Source organism: Channa argus, chromosome 8 (genome assembly GCF_033026475.1).
Source record: "Channa argus isolate prfri chromosome 8, Channa argus male v1.0, whole genome shotgun sequence".
NCBI lineage: Eukaryota > Metazoa > Chordata > Actinopteri > Anabantiformes > Channidae > Channa > Channa argus.
Window position 1 is genome coordinate 12,090,791 of NC_090204.1, and position 22,285 is coordinate 12,113,075.

The 22,285-nt window shown below is 40.4% G+C and overlaps 1 protein-coding gene across 1 annotated transcript in view; it reads right to left on the bottom strand.

Annotated features, from left to right (window-relative positions):
- The window catches only part of obscna (obscurin, cytoskeletal calmodulin and titin-interacting RhoGEF a), a 40,330-nt gene extending 19,537 nt beyond the window's left edge, over positions 1 to 20,793 (bottom strand). The window contains exons 1-38 of the mRNA XM_067513821.1: positions 20,234 to 20,793; positions 19,868 to 20,134; positions 19,515 to 19,676; positions 19,217 to 19,321; positions 18,850 to 19,116; positions 18,388 to 18,657; positions 17,775 to 18,041; positions 17,351 to 17,614; positions 16,972 to 17,238; positions 16,467 to 16,736; positions 16,101 to 16,367; positions 15,670 to 15,936; positions 15,152 to 15,424; positions 14,802 to 15,065; positions 14,382 to 14,648; positions 13,502 to 13,768; positions 13,112 to 13,381; positions 12,745 to 13,011; positions 12,345 to 12,620; positions 11,425 to 11,691; positions 10,690 to 10,956; positions 9,826 to 10,092; positions 9,456 to 9,722; positions 9,055 to 9,321; positions 8,244 to 8,510; positions 7,871 to 8,137; positions 7,434 to 7,700; positions 6,972 to 7,250; positions 6,410 to 6,667; positions 6,016 to 6,282; positions 5,431 to 5,697; positions 4,907 to 5,173; positions 4,483 to 4,749; positions 3,953 to 4,219; positions 3,474 to 3,740; positions 2,941 to 3,207; positions 2,436 to 2,702; positions 48 to 2,234 (exon numbers count right to left, since the gene is read on the bottom strand). Coding sequence (XP_067369922.1) covers positions 48 to 2,234; positions 2,436 to 2,702; positions 2,941 to 3,207; positions 3,474 to 3,740; positions 3,953 to 4,219; positions 4,483 to 4,749; positions 4,907 to 5,173; positions 5,431 to 5,697; positions 6,016 to 6,282; positions 6,410 to 6,667; positions 6,972 to 7,250; positions 7,434 to 7,700; positions 7,871 to 8,137; positions 8,244 to 8,510; positions 9,055 to 9,321; positions 9,456 to 9,722; positions 9,826 to 10,092; positions 10,690 to 10,956; positions 11,425 to 11,691; positions 12,345 to 12,620; positions 12,745 to 13,011; positions 13,112 to 13,381; positions 13,502 to 13,768; positions 14,382 to 14,648; positions 14,802 to 15,065; positions 15,152 to 15,424; positions 15,670 to 15,936; positions 16,101 to 16,367; positions 16,467 to 16,736; positions 16,972 to 17,238; positions 17,351 to 17,614; positions 17,775 to 18,041; positions 18,388 to 18,657; positions 18,850 to 19,116; positions 19,217 to 19,321; positions 19,515 to 19,676; positions 19,868 to 20,134; positions 20,234 to 20,273 — 11,593 coding nt within the window. The 5' untranslated portion in view covers positions 20,274 to 20,793. The remainder of the gene's footprint in view (positions 1 to 47; positions 2,235 to 2,435; positions 2,703 to 2,940; positions 3,208 to 3,473; positions 3,741 to 3,952; positions 4,220 to 4,482; positions 4,750 to 4,906; positions 5,174 to 5,430; positions 5,698 to 6,015; positions 6,283 to 6,409; positions 6,668 to 6,971; positions 7,251 to 7,433; positions 7,701 to 7,870; positions 8,138 to 8,243; positions 8,511 to 9,054; positions 9,322 to 9,455; positions 9,723 to 9,825; positions 10,093 to 10,689; positions 10,957 to 11,424; positions 11,692 to 12,344; positions 12,621 to 12,744; positions 13,012 to 13,111; positions 13,382 to 13,501; positions 13,769 to 14,381; positions 14,649 to 14,801; positions 15,066 to 15,151; positions 15,425 to 15,669; positions 15,937 to 16,100; positions 16,368 to 16,466; positions 16,737 to 16,971; positions 17,239 to 17,350; positions 17,615 to 17,774; positions 18,042 to 18,387; positions 18,658 to 18,849; positions 19,117 to 19,216; positions 19,322 to 19,514; positions 19,677 to 19,867; positions 20,135 to 20,233) is intronic.
- Positions 20,794 to 22,285: the final 1,492 nt, after the last annotated feature.

Here is a 22,285-nt window from a genome sequence, read left to right on the forward strand (position 1 = left end):
ATCATTATATACGTATATTACACCTAAAATATAAATGCATAACTCACAGGAGGTAGCAGCAATAAGTGACGATCCCCTCCTCTCTTGTAGGCTTACTAATTTGTCCTGCTCCGTCATGTTGTAGGCCTCCCACAGAGAGATGCTCACACTTTCTACATAGTTTGCAGTATCTGAAGGTGCAGTGGTTATCTGAGTCTGTGACCTGGCCTGGGTTTCAGACTTTGGTGGTGCAAGTTCCAGAGGGGTTATGGCGGCAAGGGGTGGGTGTACAGGCTTCTCGGCTACTGGAACAGGATGTACTACTGTTATGTTTCCATTGTAGGATGTCACACCAAACTTATTAAGCACCTCACAGGTGTAAATTCCACTGTCACTGGTGGTCAGGTTTTTTATCGCCAATGTACACACACCATTCTCTGAAGTCTCAATATGACATTGCCTGTTACTAGAAATTTGATGGCCATTTTTTAGCCAGCGCACTGTGCTGGGTTTTCCTTCTACAACACACACTAGAGTGACTGTACCATGAAGATCTGCATTCTGGTTCTTAAACACCTCTTTAAAGACTGGCCGCATGTCTTTGCGGGTTTTATAGCCCTTGAAGGCAGCTTGGATCTTGATAGCGGCTTCTTGCATTTGTGGTTCATCCTCAATGCAAATCTCAGGTTGAATATCATCAGATGGTTGAGTTTTCTGGAGTACATTAATTGGAGCAAGTGCTAAAGGTTGAACAATTGAGTCAATGTGGTAGACGTTGCTGTGTTTCACAGGAATTTCAGTTAAAGTCTCTGAGAAGGTCTGATCTTCAGAAATATAGAGAACGGGAATGTCTTCTGCCACCTTTAATGTCTTTTGTTCTTCCTCCATCCTCACTTGGGCTACTGCCAGTTTCATTTCCACTTTAGGTTCTTTTCTCATAGGTTTTATTGGCAGTTTTAGTGACTGTTGGATTTCTTTCTCTGTGACTTTATCATATTTCATTACTTTACTAACTATTTCAGTGTCTTTAGTGACTGATGGTTTCCTCTCAAATCTTGGTTTCCCATCAACATCCTTTTCCTTAGGCTTTATGGGCTGTTTTACCGGTAGATCAGCCACAGTTTTGAACAAAGCTCTTGTCAGCTGTTGTTCACCTTGATCCATCTCAGTGTTCCTTGATAATTGCTTTTCAATTTCGTCCTTTGGTCTACTTTTTGTCCTCACAGGTATTTTTGGAGAAGCAAATTCCTCCTCTTTTTCTGGCTGTACTGCTGACTCTTTGTCCAGGTTAATTATTGAAGGTACTTGCTCTAGTGGTGTTTTCTTTCTCTCTGCATCCATGGACACTTGTTTCACATGGTCTCCTGATTTATGGTCTTTTTCTGTATAATTTCCCGAAAGCTTTAATTGGAGAATGAGGTCATCAGTTTCCTTAGAAATATGTTTAAGGGATTCTTTTTCCCCTATTGGCTTTCCTTTAGATCTCACTGGGGCTTTTAAATGCTCCTGTTCCGTCTTGTCTACGGCATATTCTTTTACCATAGATTTAAACCTCTCCAGGTGTTTCACACTTTGTTTTTCATCTTCACTGATTTGCACGAATGCTGCTTCTGGAGTTTTCACCTTCGCCTCAACTGCACTTGTTTTCTCTGCAGTCTGTCTTGAATGTTTTGAGCTCTGTTTGATGTCATGTCTCTTCTCCAAACATGCTATTGATGGTTTACTTTTTTCAACCACAGTGTCACCCATAATCATCTCTGACTGACTTTCAAAGTCAGCTTTAAGCAGTTCCTCCAAATTCCCTCCTGGTTGTCTCTTCTCCAGGAAAAGTTCGCTATCTGTTTCCAAAGGCCCACTTGGTGCTTCAACCTTCCTGTCTTTCCAATTATTTTTCTCTGGTAATCTCACTGTATCACTTCTCTTGTGTACCTCACTGTCCTTCTCTTTATGCATCTCCAATTGAGTTACATTTTGTAAAATATCAGATAAGCTCTCCTTAGCCTTTACAGAGTGGATGATCTTTTGGTTTTCATTCTTCTCCTCTGGCATCACCTGGTAAAACAAAGGTTCCTCTTTTTCTAAAATTATAATAGATGCTTTCCTATTAGTCCTCTTTTTGGGCTCTGGAGGAATAGGTTTAGGCTCTGGAAGCTGGGGTCTGTCATTCTCAAAATTAGGCTTTTGTTTGGAAAAAGTTCCCTTTGCCTGAAGTAATATTATGGGAGACTCTGCCTTTGGTGGAGTGGGTTGTAGTGCTAGGCAAAAGAATTAGAAAAACTGCTCACAACTGATTTTCAAGTCAGAAAAATTTCAATAAGCTAATTGTTGTAGCACATAGCTATAACGCTATAAAGATTCATTTTAATGATAGATTTAAAAATTAAACAACTGTCACTAAGAGACTTTGAGATGATATAATAACACTTTCTGTGTATATACCTACAACATACACACACCTTTCACTGACACAGTTGCAGTGGTCTCTGCACATCCTGCCCGACATGTGTAAGTGCCACTGTCCTCAGGTGTGAGCTCCTTCATATGAAGGTAGAGATAACAGCCGTCTTGCTTTATCTCATACTTTCTGTTTGCTCTCAGTGGCAGTCTGTTCTTTTTCCATTGGGCTGTCACCCCAGGCTTCGATACCTCACAACACAGGGAGGCTATGCCTCCCTCCTCAGCCTCTACATTTTGTAAACCCTTCTTGAAACACGGTGGGAGCTCTGGGCACATAGGTATAATAGAAACAATGTAAGTATAATGAGATAATGCTTAAAACTGAAGGAGAGCAAATCCTGACGGATGCCTTAAGACTTGTCTGCAAATGTATGATGTAGATGTTTGCGACTGAAATAATAGCAGCTGACAAGAAACATTAACGAATCATCAAAACCATCAACAGCCAAAATTATTAAATGCATGTAGTGCAGCACTAAATCACTCATAGTCAAGTGTACAGACCTTTCACTGTCACACTTGCGGTGGTTTCTGCATGTCCTGCTTGACATGTGTAACTGCCACTGTCCTCAGGTTTGAGCTCATTGATGTGCAGCTGGAGGAGGCAGCCATTCTGCTGCAGCTCATACTTTTTGCTTGCTTTCAGTGGCAGCTTGTTCTTCTTCCACTGCACTAACACTCCATGCTTAGACAGCTCACAGGACAGGGAACCTGTAGCTCCCTCTTCAGCCTCCACACTTTGTAATTCTTTGTAGAAGAATGGAGAAAGCTCTAGGTATGTGGGAGAGAGCAGACTTTTGTTTCAAACTTATGTTTTATACAGTCCAAGATATGGTGCCAAACAGCATTTGTAAATACATTTACTTTAAATTATGTGATTTAGCTGTAAATGGGTGGAAAATACAGTGACCTCCAGACACAATCATGTTTAAGAATTTTAAAATGGTAAAATTATAATATACCTCAGTCACTGAGCGATTGCGAGATCATAGATTAAACATTTAATGCATAAACCTACAATGCTCACATTCACACACCTTTCACTGACATGGTTGCAATTGTCTCTGCATTTCCTGCTTGACAGGAGTAATTGCCACTGTCCTTGGGTTTGAGGTCCTTGATGTGCAGCCGGAGGTAACAGCCATCTTGGTTAATCTCATACTTCTCAGTGGCTCTTAGAGGAAGCCTATTTCTCTTCCATTGCACTGGCACTCCAGGCTTAGACAGTTCACAGTACAGAGAGGCTGAATCTCCCTCTTCAGCCTCTACACTCTGCAATTCTTCGGTGAAGAATGGTGGGAGCTCTGCAAAAGTTATTATATTGTGAAAAAACACAATAATAGTGTATTTCTTGTGTAGTGTAATTGGAATGTGTTTACAACCTAGCCAGACATTCCATAATTAGATGCTTTTCAGCAATCTTATATAGTTTAAAGTGCGTTTGCAATTTAACCAACAGAACAGGTGAAGGTGGAAGCTTTGTGAAATGCAGAGAGGATTGCTAAAACATTCTCACCTTTCACTGCCACCACTGCAGTGGTCTCTGCAGCTCCTGCTTGACATGTGTAGCTGCCACTGTCCTCAGGTTTGAGCTCCTTGATGTGGAGCTGGAGGAAGCAGCCATCCTGCTTCATCTCATACTCCCTATTATCTCTCAGTGGCAGCTTGTTCTTCTTCCATAGCACGGATATGGGAGGTTTAGACAGCTCACAGCACAGGGAGGCTGCACCTCCCTCTTCAGCCTCCACATTTTTTAATTCCTTCTTGAAGAATGGAGCGAGCTCTGAAAAACATTGTTATCAAGAGGGCAAATGTCTTTTGTTTGTCTTTGCTATAACGGACATTGTGCTTAAGATATTATTAGATGTGAACCAAACTCTGTATATACTGTATTACATATACATAAGGTATTTTTTTGAAACTTCTATCTTGTAAATTACAATCAGCTCCAGAAAGCTCAGACCATCACAAAATGTAGCTATCTTTACTGTGATTTAGAACATAATGATATATAAAAATGTAATGTAATTTTCCAAATTTACACACCTTTCACTGTCACAGTTGCAGTGGTCTCTATTTGTTCTGCTCGACATGTGTAGCTGCCACTGTCCTCAGGTTTGAGCTCACTGATGTGCAGCTGGAAGAGGCAGCCATCCCGTTTCATGTCATGCTTTCTGCTTCTTCTCAGCGGCAGCTTGTTCTTCTGCCATTGCACTGGCACACCAGGCTTAGACAGCTCACAGCAAAGAGAGGCTGAACCTCCTTCCTCAGCCTCCACACTCTGTAATTCTTTGGTGAAGAATGGAGAGAGCTCTGGGAAGACAGGTAAGGACAAATATAATTATGTGTTGAATGTAATGTGAACAGTGTGTACTTTAAACATCACCAGAAGAATATGATTTTGGTTTCATATTGCTGGTGTTAACATGAAAATACTGTGAAAACGTTAGTATTCTCTAAACATAAACACCTTTCACTGTCACAGTTGCTGTGGTCTCTGCATGTTCTGCTTGACATGTGTAGCTTCCACTGTCCTCGGGTTTGAGCTCCTTGATGAGGAGCTGGAAGAGGCAGCCATCCTGCTTCATCTCATATTTCCTGCTGGCTGTCAGTGGCAGCTTGTTCTTCTTCCATTGCACTGGCATGCAAGGCTTAGACACCTTACAGGACAGGGACACTGTACCCTCCTCCTCCGCCTTCACATTTTGCAGTTCTTCTTTGAAAAATGGTGGGCGCTCTGAGAAAGACAACAGGGTAAAAAGTTATGAATTAAAACCACTGACAAACAAGGTTCAAAAGTAGTAGGAAGTAGATATTATGTCAATGATCATTAATTTACTTAGGTGAGTGGTGCTAGCTCTGTATCATTCTAAATTATATTGAATAGCTGGAGGTTTTACCACAAAAAAAAGATAAACCCAACATATAGTTAATTTTTATTTAGATCCTGCCGGCAATGTAAAATTTACAAAGCAGATTTATAATTTCACACACCTTTCACTGTAACAGTTGCAGTACTTTCTGCACTTCCTGCTTGACATTTGTAGCTGCCACCGTCCTCAGGTTTGAGCTCCCTGATGTAGAGTTTGAGGAGGCAGCCATCTTGTTTCATCTCATACTTTCTGCCGTTTCTCAAAGGTTGTCTGTTCCTCCTCCATTGCACTGACACTCCAGGTTTAGACAGCTCACAGCAAAGGGAGGCTGCACCTCCCTCCTCAGCCTGAACATTTCCTAATTCTTTCTTGAAGAATGGAGGGAGCTCTGAGTTTTGAGGGATTAAAAGAGACAAATTATACATCTTCTCAATGTGTCACCACAAAAGGACAAATTGTTATTATGTTCATCTGACATAACAGTAAATTTATTATTTGCATTTAAATGCAAGTTTACAAAAATAGAACAGAAACTGACAATAGTATGTTTGTTTGTCAACATGGAGAACTGACATCAAAATGAAGCACTACATGTACATTTGGGAAGATTTGGTGAGAACTGTAGCGACATTCTTAGAAAAACATAATGGACATTAATTACAAATTCATTACTTATTTTGTTCTGCACATATCCAACTTCACAAACCTTTCACAGTCACAGTTGCAGTGGTCTCTGCATTTCCCGCTAGACATGAGTAGCTGCCACTATCCTCAAGTTTGAGTTCCTTTATATGGAGCTGGAGGAAACAGCCATCCTGTCTCATCTCATACTTTCTGCTGGTTCTTAGTAGCAGTCTATTCTTCTTCCATTGAATTGGCACTCCAAGTTTAGACAGCTCACAGTACAGAGATGCTGAACCTCCCTCTTGTACTTCTACACTCTGTAGCTCCTCCTGAAAGAATGGAGGAAGCTCTGAAAAACATGAGAAAAAGAAGAGAACTGGAGCAATTTGGTTTTAATAATTTCCCAGAAAATATGTCTACAAATTAGAATTCAAACTTAAAATGGAAGGTAGGGAGGCTAACTGCACACAATCTACCTGTTACAGTAATTTTGGCACTGCTTTGCTTATCTCCTGTATCGCAGTAGTATATTCCAGCATCCAGAGGCTCCACATCATGTATCAGCAGCATGTTGACTTTTCCCTCCTTACGTAACTCATATTTATGACCACTTTGAAGAGGAATATGGTTGTGTTGCCAGGTAACCGTGGAGGTAAAGTCTGAGATTTTGCAGGATAAGGAGGCCGTTTCTCCCTCCATGATTATAACATCTTCAGGCTTCTCCTCGAATAAAACTATAAAATGAAACAATACACTACTTTATAATGTCAAACGATAACATAAAAGGAGGGAGACACAGGGTTTGAAAAAATGGAGCATAACGGCTGTATTTAACGAGTGCACTTCATTTAATTGAAATAATTACAAGTAAGAATGTACAGAATCTTAACTGTCTCTAATTACATTGATCAGTGGTTGGTTACTCCTGGTGTTTGTGTTCCTCACTTGTAATTCTCTTTGAATAAAAGAGTCTGCTAATCAATAAAATGTAAATATAAAAATATATTTATTCCCCTTATCTCTTATGTTTCTGCTCACCTTTGGGCTTAGGAACAACTAGCAGGCGTGCAGAAGTTCTCTCTTCCCCAATGACAAATGCCACAGCGCCTGTCTCTTCTGGTGTTGTCATGGTTAGGACCAGTCGGTGTTGACGACCCTGGCAAGTCATCTTGTTCATCTCGTTCTTCTGCAGAGGGTTGGGACCCAGCCACCAGACACCCTCATTAACGTCTATATGGCTCAGCTCACACACAAACACTGCATCCTCTCCTGCTGTCACTGTTACATCTTTCAGTTCTGTAACAATCCGCACTCGCTCTGTGGAAGAAGAAGGAGCTAGATACAGCTGGAGTTTTAGAAATGGAATCAGATATATTTAAAACAACTTAGTTGTAAACAGTCTGTTGGTTCTTTACATGAAACATATTTTTATTCCAAATCTATTAGAGGACAACATTAAAATAAAAGATTAAATGCTACTGTAGTACAGAATACACCTACCCCTCACAATCAGCTTAGCAGTGGTCATTTTGCCCCTAGTGATACAGCAATACTCTCCAGCATCCTCCAGCTGTAATTTCTTGATCTCCAAAGAATGTGTGGGGCCATTTTTCTTTAAAATGTATCGTCCTCCTTCCACCACAGTGTTATCTTTTTTCCAAGTGACAGGAACATTAGCACTGGAAACTTCACAAGACAGAACTACAGATTTTCCCTGCATGACCGCTTGGTTCTCCAGTTCCTTTTCAAAGAAAACTGACGCTGCAGCTGATAAAAGACAGATTACTGGTTACTGAATTGAAGATGGCTGCGTTATGTGTTATGGCAGCTTTGCAATTTTGCTTTTAAAGTGACAAAGGAAAACTACTGCAAAAAAAGAACCTTAAGAGCAAAACAATGCAAATAAATGCAAGTGTCTGGTATGTCATGTCCACTACCTTTCACATTCACTTCAGCTGTGGTCTTCTGTTCCCCAAAGACACAGCTGTATTCTCCAACATCCTCTGGCTGGATGTTTTTTATGTACATTTCAGCTATCTTCCCTTCTTGCCTCATTTGATATCTCCCTCCATGACAGAGCTGGTCTTCTGCCTTCCACCACTGCACAGGGACCCCAGCTTTGGACAGTTCACAGCGAAGAGACACCTTGCCTCCTTCAGGGGCCTCCTGGTTCTTTAGGCCCATTTTAAAGGTGAGTGGTATAGCTGTAGATGTGAAGTGAAGCTTCAAAGTTTATACTTGAATGTCATGAAGCCCAAATATTGAGATAAAAAAAAAAACAGGTTTATGTTTTTACCATTAAAGACTTACGTGTAATGGTGACATTAGCTGTGGTCTTGACATCATCGTAGTTACAGCTATAGAGTCCACTGTCCTCCAATTGTGTGTTTTTGATAGTAAGCTCCATCATGCTATTCCTATTCTTAATTTGATACTTAAAATTATTCTTCAGCAGCTCTTCTCCTTTTCTCCATTCAACTGGAAGGCCAGGCTTAGACAATTCACAGCTGAGCCTCAAATTGTTCTCCTCCTCCACCTGTTGGTTCCTTAACTTTGTCTTAAATGTGATGGGAGGAGCTGCAAGAAGATGGTTATTATCAGTTAATAAGTAGCAGGTTTGGGCAGCGTGGTGTTACAGTGGTTAGCACTGCCGCTTCACAGGTCTGGCCGCGGCCTTTCTGTTTGGAGTTTGCATGTTCTCCCCGTGCTTGTGTGAGTGTCTTCTGGTTACTCTGATTTCCTCCCACAGTCCAAAGACACGCAAGTTAGATTAAGTGGTGCCTCTAAATTGCCCATAGGTGTGAATGTAAGTGTGAATAGTTGTCTGTCTGTGTTGGCCCTGAGATAGACTGTCGACCAGGGGGTAGCCCATCTCGGTCCCAGTGACAACTGGGATAGGTTCCAGCCACAGCGAGACTAAACAGGATAAGTAGTTACAGATAATAAATGGATGGATATTTATTAATAATATATGTATGTATAAGATCTCTATCTTAACCTTGACATCTGCGCTAAGTGGAGTCCAATGAATACATTGGGAATACTTAAAATTCCTTTGCAAAATCAGAAACCATTTCCATGAGAATTTTTACTCTTCTTGTCTTGTCGTGTCTTGTCTTACCTTGGACAACAAGCTCAGCAGTTGATTGGCTGTCTTTAGTCTGGCAGGTGTATTTCCCAGCATCGCTCTCCTCCACATTGTTGATGATCAATTTTGTGACATGTCCCTCTTGCTTCATCTCATACTTGTATCCAGGCTTCAGGATGACTCTGCCTTTTCTCCAGTCCACTGGAGGTCCAGGTTTGGAAAGCTCACAGCAGAACACTCCACTGCCCCCTTCCTTAACCACCAAATTCTGTACCTCTTTCTTAAAAGTTACAGGAAGTGCTGAGAGAAAAAAAGAACAAACTCAGAAAACTGCGAACTTTTAAAGAAAAATCTACAATATCTATTTTGTTTAGGACAAAAAAAACAGTCTCAGTTGTTGTTATTTTCTTTCATCAGTAGTGAAGCATACATACCTCTTATTTTAATCTCAGCTGAAGTTACAACAGTGCCAACAAAACAACAGTACTCCCCAGTATCTTTGAGGATTAAATTTTTTATTATGATTTCAGCCACTCTCCCTTCTTGTTTCATCTGATATTTCACTCCCTCCTTCAAAAGTTGACCATCTTTACTCCACTCCACTGGAACACCTGCCTTAGAAAGCTCACAACGCAGTGTCACGCTGCCCTCCTCCACAGCTTCCTGGTTCCTTAATTTTTGCTTAAAGGTCACTGGAATTGCTGAGAAGTGGTCAACCAAAGACAGTGAAAAATGCTACACATTATAAGATGTACAATTTACCAACACATATTTTTCTGTTATAAAAATCATAATGGCTCTCACGAGTGATGATGATGGTAGCAGAGGTCTTAATGTCGCCACAAACACAGCTATATGTTCCGCTGTCCTCGGGCTGGCTCTTTTTGATGAGGAGCTCCAGTTTGGAGCCAATCTGCTTCATCTGGTATTTCTCTCCATTTGTCAAGACATTGTCTAACTTCCTCCAATGCACTGGGATGCCGGGTTTGGAGAGCTCGCAGCAGAGAGTCACCCCATTGCCCTCCTGCACCTGGATATTCTTCAGTTCTTGAAGAAATTTTATGACCCGTTCTAGGGTGGATCATAAGGAAATATTAAATTCAGAAAAAAAAAGATAAATGTTCATTAAGATAAATGTCTCCTTTCTTTCCGACAATTCTTAATCAGTCAGTAACACTTTTACTGTTTATCGTATTATTAAGTGTTACCTCTTATAAGCTAAATAAGCATACACACACAGGACAACAATCATGTTTTTTTGCTGTGTGAGGAATGTGAGTCCTCAAATTTGACTTATGAAAGTTTTCAAATTTATAAAAGTTCCATTAACCCTATGTCGTGTTGGAGACCCCCGTGTTAGACAATACAGCCCACACTTTTGCAAACTCCGCTGGCAAGTCAGTGGCTAAGACATCACCAAAATAATAACAGCTGGACAGTTTTTTTTATCCTTCTAATAACTGTGGGTTTTATACAATAATCCTCACAATTCTTCTATTATGTTCATTTTACATATTGCATACAATGTATTGCTTTTTTTCTGTGTTGTTTTCTTTACTGATATACTGATATGCTGTTTCCATACACCAGATACCTATAAGTCCTTGAGTATTTAAAAAAGTGTTAAAACAACAAAGTGCAACTCATTACCATGTGTACACTACTAACCATTCACCATTATCCTAGCTGTTGTCCTGTGCTCTCCACATATACATGCATAATCTCCAGTGTCGTCGAGGCTGATGTCTGAAATCTTCATCTCCACCTGCAGGTCCTTCTTCCTCATCTGATACTTGTGTCCATTCTTCAGTAGCTTGCCTCCTCTCCTCCACTCCACCGATAAGGCAGGTTTGTTGAGCTCACAGCGCAGAACCACACTGTCGCCTTCTACCACCTCCTGATTGACCAGTGGCAGCTTGAAACTTGGTGGTAAAGCTGTCAACAACCATCAGTCAAATGTTAAAATGGAAGCACTACAAAAGTATAACCCCCCTGTAAGACTTAAATACAGAAAAACTATGGTTAAAATGAATTATCACATTAGCAATTGGCCAGTTGTGAGTTAATGCAGGCTATATACACCTGATAGAATCTTCTCTTTAACGTCTGTTTTCCCAAGCTGCCACAATCCTAATACTTTCATGCTTGCTCACTGGCTGCCATTCATGTGGGATTCTGTCTGTCTGTTTCAGACTCACAACAACACAATCCAGCTTCTCAAGAAAAAAATGGAAATGTAGTAATACCAAATCTCTTTTCATCATACTATTTGGAAGCTGTCACATTTCACGTCAACGTTAAAGTGATTCTGATAAATACGTTGGGAATATTTTAAAATTGCTTTGCAAAATCAGAAACCAAACATTTACATGATAATTTTAGACTTGTCTTGTCTTGTCTTACCTTGGACAACAAGCTCAGCAATTGATTGGCTGTCTTTAGTCCTGCAGGTGTACTTGCCACCATCACTGTCCTCTACGTTGTTGATAACCAGTTTAGTGAGACGTCCCTCCTGCTTCATCTCATATTTTTCTCCAGGCTTCAGGAAGGCTCTGCCTTTTCTCCAGTCCACTGAAGCTCCAGGTTTGGAGAGTTCACAGCAAAAAACTCCAGTGTCCCCTTCTTTCACCACCACATTTTGGATTTCTTGTTTGAATGTTACAGGAAGTGCTGTCGTGGGAATGTGGAAACATTTCATTTATCGAATAGCAATAATTTCCATTGTGCCATTCTTACTTAGAAAGCCTACACAAATGGCATGCTTTTCTGATCCTTCTTTCTTTAAAGCACACTGTAGTGTCATGGGATTTGGCTTTAACAGATACCAAATGTGTATATAAAATACCCTTGCTACTTAATGAAATCTCATGTTGCTAAATCACAGATATATGACTTGAACTTGAAAGAGATGCTGTTGACTAACCTGGTCTTAACACATTTTTAAAAAATCGGAGGGTACTATCATTAGGAGGCATAAATAAACATTTCAGATAATATAATCAACATGCCATATATTGTTACTATATACAGTTCAGACATACACAAAATTGTTGCTTTTAATTTTGGAAATAACAATATTTTAAATATCACAACCAATGAAAATGTCCAAGATCATAAGTAATTAGATTATTTTGACATTTTAAACTTAGTGTTTCCTGTAATTAAAATCACACTTCTTGTTATCAGCCATTTAGCCTATTGTAATAGGAGAAAGGTAAAGACTCTGCTGCGGTTTGGCTTTTTGCCGTATTGTTTTAAATATTCTGTTGAATATAGCTTACAAAGCATAAATTATGTTGTTAGTTTAAATGCGTCTAACTTACTTTTAACTTTGACTTCAGCCGTTGTTTTCTCATCTCCTGTGACGCAGCTGTAGGTCCCTGCATCTTCTGCTTGGATGTTTAGAATGGTCATCAAAGCTATCTTTCCTTCCAACCTCATCTCATACTTTCCTGGTGATTCTTCCTCACACAGCGTCTGACCCTGTCTCTGCCACTGTACTTTAACTCCCTTTTTTGATAACTCACAGCGTAACGTCACACTCTTCCCTTCTTCAGCCTCCTGGCTCTTCAGGCTAACTTTAAATGTTGCAGGAACCGCTGTTGAAGCAAACACAGATATTGCTTATACTGTAACTGTAAAGCAGGGTGGAACACTGAAAAATGTAGCTCAAAAGAGATTAAATCATGGGTCATGAAACATTTTACATTACACTGAGCATACCAATAACTTTAACAGTGGCCTTTGTTCTGTGCTCCCTACACACACAGGTGTAGACTCCACTGTCCTCAGGGACGGCATCCCTGATGGTCAACTCTAAGGCTGATTCACGCTGCTTAATCTGGTACTTCTCTCCATTCTTCAGCAGATCTCCTCCGAGCCTCCACTCCCCTGGGACACCAGCTTTGGAAATCTCACAATACAATGTGATGTTTTGTCCTTCATCAACTTGTAGGTTCCTCAACTTTTGCTTAAAGGTGATAGGAAGAGCTGAAATGTAATGTAAAAGTGATTATATTTATAGTTATTTAATAATCTGATGTTTCTATACAATCAGAGTTGACAATAAAGAAATGTAAATAAACTTTACCATTTACAGTAAGAGTTGCACTGGTCTCTATGTTTCCACAGAGGCATGTATAAATATTGCTGTCCTCAGGTTTCACATCAAAAATCTTCAGCTCAATCAACATATCCCTCTGCCGCATTTTATATTTCTCTCCAATACTGATGAGTTCATTACCCCCCTTCCTCCAATCCACACTGTGGCCTGGTTTGGACAGCTCACAGCGTAATGTTGCAGTGTTTCCCTCTTCTATCACCACATTCCTCAGCTTCTGCTTGAAGGTGACTGGGAGGGCTGAGAAATCAAGTGTGATTAGAAATTAAGATAAAGAGTTATTGATATAGCTATATTATACTAGTAATAGATAGTAATAAAATTATTATGAACGCTGACTGTTGATGATTTTTTTCTTACAATTGATTTTGACAGTGGCCGATGTCTTTTGATTGTCACACACACAGCTGTAGACCCCGCTGTCTTCAGGCACAGGCTTCCATATCAGAAGCTCCAGTATGGTCTCTCTTTTCCTTATTTGATACTTGACCCCATTCTTCAACAGTTCATGTCCTTTCCTCCATTCTACTGTTATTCCAGGTTTGGACAGTTCACAGCGCAATATGACATTGTTGCCCTCCTCCACTTGCACGTTCTTCAATTGTTGTATGAACAAAATTGGAATAGCTAGAACGTGACAGACAATGTTTTTTAAAAACAGGGGAAAAGTGGAAATGGTGAAATTGTTCAGAGTATTTCAAACTACTTGGTCCCTAAACATGACTGCATTACTGCTCCTAAACAAGTTTAACGCCTGATTTTATGAAATTGTAAAAGTGTCTCAATGGTAGTGAAAAAGTTCAAGGCCGTACATTACTAAACTAAGTTAAAACACAGTAATCAGGAGAATCAAGCTTATAAAAGCTAAAAATGTTTCTGTATTTTTTGTTTTTTATTAACTGGAACCATGTACTGCTTTTTATATGTGATGGGGTCTAATGAACAAGTACTCCAACTGAGCTCAACCTTATGTCATAATCTGCACTGTCCCTTTAAAGACCATTTTGGTTTAAGAAACCAGTCATCAAAAAAATGCTTTAAAGATTTTCTCCCTTTTTTAAGTGTAATTGTTGAATCAAGAAAGGTGATATTGTATAGCCCTAAATCAAAAGAGAATGTGGTTTGGGACTTTAGGAACTACAACTTCCATTTATCATCATCATACATTTATCCAAATGAATATTAAATAGACTATCAGAAATTAAGATTAGGTATTATAAAAAATAATGACAGAGTTTACCATGCACTTTCAGGCTTGCTGCAGTGTTGTGATCTCGGCACTGACAGGTATATTCTCCCGAGTCTTCGGGCTTCAGGGCTCTGATGGTTAGAGTATTGACTGTCTTCCTCTGTTTCATCACATATTTGTCTCCTGGCCTAAGGCTCTCAAAACCTTTCCTCCAGTGGAACTGGACCCCAGGCAGAGAGTACTCACAGGTGAGTGTCACAGTGTCACCTTCTTTCGCCTCCACAGTCTTCAGAGGCTGGGTGAATTCAGCTGGGATAGCTAAAATTTATTAACAAAGAGGGGAAACAATATGTCGTTGCATTGTTTTCATTTAATATCTTACAAACTCAATTATAAGCCTTGATTACTTGTTTTCATCCACAGTGACCAAAGAAAGACTTCTAACAACACACAATGAAATTCTATTCATACCTTTGACAGTAACAATGGCCCTAGTTGTTACAGATCCAGCACTGCACTCGTACATCCCAGCATCACTGTTACAGACCTCCCGAATTGTCAGCCTAGCCTCACAGCCTGAACGACTGGCAAAATATCTGGAGGAATGCCACATCAGGCAGCCATCTTTGTACCACAGGATATGACATGGTTTGGAGGTCACACAAGACAAAATCAAACCACCTCCTTCGATGGCCTCACAGTCCTCCAGCCCTTTAATGATAGTGGGGCGCCTCTCTGGTAACACAACAGATAAAGCCAAATCAAAACCAAAACAAAAAATACACATTAAATCTCTAATGTACATTAGCTCAAAGCCTCACCTCTGACCAAAAGTGAGGCGTATGATCGTTTGTTTCCAGCCGCAAAAGAAATAGTACCAGTATCTTTGCGAGCAAGCTGTTTAAATGTGAGGGTGTGGTAGCCACCTGGCACCATCTTGATCTCATTGAGCTGATTGGTGTAGAGCAAAGTCTCATCCAGATACCATTTAACCCCAACGTAGTCATCAGGACAGATTCGACACCTGAATGTGACCGTCTCGCCCTCTAGACATTCAGCATCATCTAATTCTTCAAGAATCACAACATTCTGACCTAAAGGAAAACATGGGAGAAATGCAGTAGTCTAACATCCCATAAATGTTACATACATACATTAGTAAGTGTTAGAAACCTTAATAAGTTATAGGTATGTATTATAGTCAGTGATCGTACTTGATTATTTTTTGCCATAAAGTATTTATTCGTCAATATATGTACAGTTATGTTTATTGAGTAAATTAAAATGATCACAATACTGCAGTATGTAGTGCCCTGTGTCCTTTGCTCTATGGCCTTACCATGAACAGTCAGCTGTGCCCGGCTCTGCATAGTACCGACATCACACGTGTAAATATCTGTATCGGATTTCTCTAAGCAGGTGATGGTCAGTGACAGCACCACACCTTTCTGCCTGATGACATACTTCCTACCAGTTCTCAGCTCCACCATGCCCCTCAGCCAGGTCACACGCTTGGCTGGCCACCTGGTCTCACACTCCATGATCACTTTACCCTTTTCCTCAGCTCTAATGTCCCTTAACTCCCTTGCAAATGTGTGCTGGAGTTCTGAGAGGGATAGTAAACATCAGAAAATTAAGTTAAACATTTCAAACATGCAATCACTAATCCATGCATCAAAGCACTGAAGATTAGCACTAATTTGCACAACACAGAATTGTACTATTAATTGTATATTGCAGCAAACATTCAATTTGAATAACCTCTCCCACCTCTGATTTCAAGTTTTGCACGGGAGGCAACACCGTCAGCCTCACAGCAGTATTCCCCTGAGTCTCTGATGGTGGTATTCTTGATTATTAGCCTTGCCAAGTTCTTCTCAACATTCATGTCATACTTGGGGCTCTGCCTGATCAGATAGCCATTTTTCAACCAATGGATGGGGACTTCTGGTTTGGTGATTTCACAGCTCAGCTCTGCATCTTCACCTGGCACCGCCTTGACATTCAGCAGGTCCCTGAAAATGTGCACTGGCTTCTCTAGAGGAGGATTTTTAGTATAAAAAGGTTTTGTTTAAAATAAGATGTACACAGAGAGAACAGAGCTGGTAAATTTTTCTGAGATAGCCAAGTCTTCACCTTTAACAAAAAGCATTGTCATACAGCTGAGGTCATTAATTGTAAAGACCACATCTCCAGCGTCAGTCAGTAAAGCCTCTTTAATGGTCATCTTATACCTGCAGCCAATATTAATAACCTGGATGCGGTTATCAGACACCACCACCTGCCCATTGATTGTCCAGCAAGGCTCGTCATCAAGATTGTGAGAGAGGACACACTCGAAGATGCAGCTTTCTCCCTCCAGGACAGATGCTGTCTTTATACGCTGAACAATGGTTATGTGTAAATCTGTAGATAAATGTAATAATAAAGCAGCTATTATTCATGCATGTGGCATTCAGATTTACCAACAGTACAGTGAATGAATGACAACGAGCTGTCAAACATGAAATGTTATCTACAGATGCAAAATCCTTTTATTACTCATTTGATAGCACTGTTGTCAAACAGGGAAGACAGTGTAATGTTAGACACATTAAAAGAATACTTAATTTAAAGGTGCATGACTTTTTCTATCACTCACCATGTACTGTAACTTTAGCCTTGGTCTGACTGGTGCCCAGGTCACAGGTGTACTGTCCAGCATCATCCTTGATCAGTGAATGTATAATCAGTACTACAGACTTCCCAAACTGCAGTAGCTCATGTTTATCATTAGCTGTCAGGGCCACCCCATCCTTTCTCCAAACAGGGGTCACTGTCTCTTTGGAAACTTCACACTGCAAGCAGATCTCCCCTTGCTCTTCTCCTACTGCATCCTCCAAAGATCTCAGGAAGACAGCTGGGCACTCTGGAGACAATGTCAGTCATTGTTTTATTAATGGTTCATTTTTCACATAACACAGAAAAGTAAGTAATAGAAAACCTCCTAACGTTACACGTGGGTTATTGCCATTGCGGACCTTTAACCTTTAAGGTGGTTGTCTCTGAGAGAAGGCCTGCTTTGAATGTGACCCTGCTCTCCTGCGGCCGCAACTTCTTAAGAGTAATGCTGTGGATTGTTCCCATGAGTTGGATTCTGTTGATGGCGTTGGAATAGAGGCGGACATTGTTGAGGAGCCATTCCACATTGGCAACCACATAGTTGAGCTCACATGAAAAAGTGGCATGACCATCCTCCTCAATTTCCACTGGCTGAAGGTGTTTGACCACCTTTAGAGTTCGCACTAGAATATAAAGACATAATTATTTATTCAAATTGTAATTCAAAATCCCTCTTCTCTTTATCTAAATTAACTAAATTAACATAAAGATCAAGAATAAGAAAGACTAAAATACTGAATATCTAATACACAAAGAGTTTTAACAACACTTCACACCACCTACCTTCCACCTTAACATATGCTGTGCTCTGTGCACCACCAGCTATACAGCTATAATGCCCGGTATCCATCTCTGTCAAGCCATGAATGGTCAGTTCTGCTCGTTTTCCTTCTCGCTTCATGCTGTACTTATTTGAGGTCTTCAGAGCCGTACGACCTTTGAACCAGCGCACCACCCTGGGAGAGGGAGCAAACTTGCAGCTCAGCATCGCAGAGCTGCTTTCCTTTGCCTCCACATCTTCCAAGTGGTGGGCAACCTGAAGAGGCCGTTCTAAGAAAGACATTTAAAAGGCCTGTTTAAAGGGACTTCTTAAAAAGGTTAAGGCTCAATTAGCTTTAATTGCCTTCTGAATTCTTTGTAGAGTCACACATATGTAGTATAGATGAGGTATAAAAAGGATGTTTGTCAAGTTAGTGTGACGTGATGGATCTTGGTGAGCTGTCAGGTACAGTATAGTGTAACACACAACATTTTTCTCAGAAGAAATAACAAATGTAACATTGACAAAGTATTTAAAATATTAGCCTACATTCTCTGTAATAACCCATCAAAATTAAAAAAAAATTAATTAAATTAAAAAAAATTTTTCTTTTGCAAATCATACTCAGAGACACACCTTTCACAATCAGCTGGGCAGTGGAACGACTCTTTCCAGCTACAAAGAGTACAGGGCCTGACATGGAGCTCTCTGTGGAAGTAAGACAGAGGCTGTGGAGGGTGCCCTCCCTGCTGATGTTCACTGCTGCAGATGGCTCTAACACCACACCGTTCAGTGTCCACCTCGGAGGCCTCCCAGACTTCAGGCTTGTCTCCACCTGAAATAGTGCTGCCTCTGGCTCCATCACCTCCACCGAGGTCATCCCCCGCACTATGCTGATAGCCTGCTCTGCATATACAGGCAGAATATACGCTGACACTGACAGTAGTTGTACCTGATGCAAACCTTTCAATCTGGGTTTTTTGTCAGATATTTATTATTAATAATACAATTATTTTAAAAATGTATGAATAAAAACCATAATGTCAGCCTAATACTTAACTAATGAATGCTATGATACTGTGACAGTTAGCATCTCACCCTCCACTAGAAGCTGACAAGAGGTCTTGTCATCTCCTGCATCACATGTGTAAGTGTCTTCATCTGAGGAACATACATCATTGACGATCAGCTGCCTGTAGACAGCTTGGCTAATTAGTTGGTACTTTTTACTGGGCAGGAGCTCTTTCATGTTCTTGTACCACCTGACTTGAGCATTAGGCCGTGACACCTGGCACTCCAGCAGACTGCGGTGGTGATACATGGCTATCTTGACCCTTAAAGGATGAACTATTTGGACTGGGAGCTCTGAAGAAAGCAGAAATGGGGTTTAAGTCTTAACTGAAACTGAGTCAGAAGTATTTTTCTCCAAAAATCATACTGTCACACAAACAGTCCAGCGGTTCACCTTTTACTATGAGTGTTGCATAGGACGAGACACGCTCTGCAGTGAATCTGATCTCGCCAGCATGCTCTGGCCTGACTGACTTGAAGAACAGGGTGTGAGTTTTACCTGCAATCAAATGATAGCAACATAGTTTAATTGTTTTAATGTAGAAATTTTATTAAATACATTTTAATATATTTACACATTAAAAACTGCACAAAATATGGTAGTAAAGGTGAGAGCACCATGAGTAAAACATTAGGGGGTAGTTAGATTCTTTTTAGGCTGCATTTTGTCTAAAGCACACGTGATTACTTGCCCTGGTGTCTGATCTTGATGTTGTCCCCAGGTCGGATTCTGCAGTCATCTCTGTACCACCGACCATCCACATCCACTTCATTGACCTCACACAGAAAGTTCACGGGTTTACGCTCCATTGTGTCAACGTCCTCCAACTCTGTCACTATGTGGATGTCCCGGGCTGACAGAAAATACCCAAAGCATGACATTGTTTTTACCAAGGACTTTCTTTTGAAGCTGCTGGTCTGATCACTCTTTATTTTTTCCAAGGCTTTGAAAAGTGTTTGAGTGTTTTTTGTTCAATCATAAAGGTTATGAGACTGTTAATCTGTAGAAAGTGCCACAGTGCCTCAGTCTCTTGAATCATCTTACCTCTGACACAAAGTCTGCCTGTGGTCTGAACGCCATTGACCTCAAAAGAATACAAGCCAGCATCTCCCAAGGCTGCCCTTTTCAGTAGAAGACAATGTTTTTTGCCATGCATGCTGATGCGACAGTTGGGCTTAGACTTGAGTCGCATCCCATCCCTGGTCCACACACCCTCTATGTAGGCCAGGTTAAGAGTCAGTTCAAAGGAGCAGCTCTCACACTCAGACACCTCCACATCCTCCAAGCCTTTCACCACCTGCAGCCGGTTCTCTGAAAAACACAACATTTAAGATAATGTTAAAGATTGTATTCACACATTTGCAATGCAAGAACCACACTGAAGTTAAAGCTGCACATTATAGAACTTACTTGCAGCTGCTACAAATCCTCCAAATTTGTTGTCTCCCATGCCTCCTGCTCTTCAGGAGCACAGAGTGATAAGAGAATCTTTTCCTTTTACCAGTTACAGAAGAGCCACAAGTTTAATACAATAAAAATACATACATACATCAGGTAAAGTTTAACAAGATAATATTGTGTTTTGTCCTATGTATGAAAGAGGGTAGCTGTGGCTCAGGTAGTAGCGCAGGTTGTCCACAAACTACAGGGTCAGCAGTTCAATCTTCAGCTTTTTCAATTCACATGTCAAAGTGACTTTGGGCAAGACACTTAACCCCAAGCTGCCCCTGTGTCTGCGTCAATCGCTTTCAATAACAGCATCTGCCAGTACCTGCAAGTAATATTCACTCTTGCCCTAAAATCACCAGGTAATTCACATCTGATGCAGCTTATACCCTGTGTTTGTGTCAGACAGAATAATTTAAAATGCCCAACAAATTCCTCTCAAGCCAAAGTAGACATAACCAATCATTTCCAAAAAGGCAACACTGGCCTGCCAATCACATGGCAACACTCTCATATTGTTGATCCCCGTATGGCATGCCAGTCCTCCTCAGTAATGAAGAGTGGAGCAATCTCTGTCACCTCACTTGGCTGAGCTCAGCATCACAAATATAGACTCACATCAGACTGCATGCACTTATCTCAGAAGAGGGGGGAGCTCTAAAAAACAAACAAGAGGCCAAATGAGAACAGCCAATTACTAAGATGATGGATATATTTGAGAATGTTGCTAACTCCACCCACTAATATTAGGGCCATGATGTCTATTGAGCATCCAAGTGCAGGGTCATTCTATCTCATTTGCTACCACCTAAAATGACATTTGATAATGCGTCACACAACAGCACTAAATATGTAATCATTTGTCTAGATGACAAGATCTTCTTTAAATTGCACGTAAAAAGAATGAATAAATAACATGCAAATTAAAAAGACTTAAAAAAATGTCAAAACAGTTAACTGATTACTGCATTCATATGACTTAAGATAAGCTATATAAAGACAATGCTCAGCATTCCTAAAGGTTTTTTAAATCAAAGAACAAAATTAAACAAGAACATACGAGATCAGCTGAAGTCATGTACTCACCTTCAGGGAAGAAAGAATGAAAGAATGTATCCTTTCATAACCACGTGTTGCACCAAAGACAAAAAAGAAAACACCTTCACCTAAAAAATGACCTGGGTAGAACATCCACCATTTGTACAGGTCATTCCAGGTGTTATCTTATTTCTCACAAAGCCTTTATGTTTAACGACAAACATTTAGACAAGCAGAGCATGCTCAGGTTTGCAAGCTGCATCCCAGTCCCCAAGCAGACAGCCTATAGTGCTTTCTCTTTTTTTCATGGAGCATAGTGCTGAACAGCTGACATATCTCTCCTCAAAATAGCCTTCTGTATGTGGGCAAAGATAGCTTTAATGATATGAAACAACCAATGCAATCATGGTGTGACACAATCAAAAATACATAGTACAAGCTTAGTATGTTTGATGAAAGCATCTCAGTCAGTGAGAGGTTAAGGCTTCTTCATTTTGCAGGATTTTGCAAGGATGTGAATGAGTAGTCTGCGTTATTTGTACTGTACACACAATCCAATGCACTTTTTTCCAGGTTGCTTATGTCTCTCTCACCGAAATGCCAGAATTATACTGAAATTGTGAAATGCATTTTTTTTTCAGTGTCCTAAATCTCAGGTTAAGAGAGATCAAAGGCTATGGATCTCCACGGGGGAGGTTCCACTTCTGCCATAGTAGAAAGGTCACAAAGGATTAAATGATTACAAGCTCCTATTTCACTAGTTCATCACAAGTAAGTGCACAGATGAAAGTTCTTACAAATGGATGTGTCCTTAAATATAAGTGGGTTTTAAGTGAAGAGGTGGATGACTATTGTATGACCAAGCTCTCCATTACACTGAAAAACACATTCAGTAAAATTACAGCACGTGCAGTTCAATTCATACATTGTTTAAATGTTAAGGTTTCCTCAACCAGCGATCTAAACAGAACAAAGTCG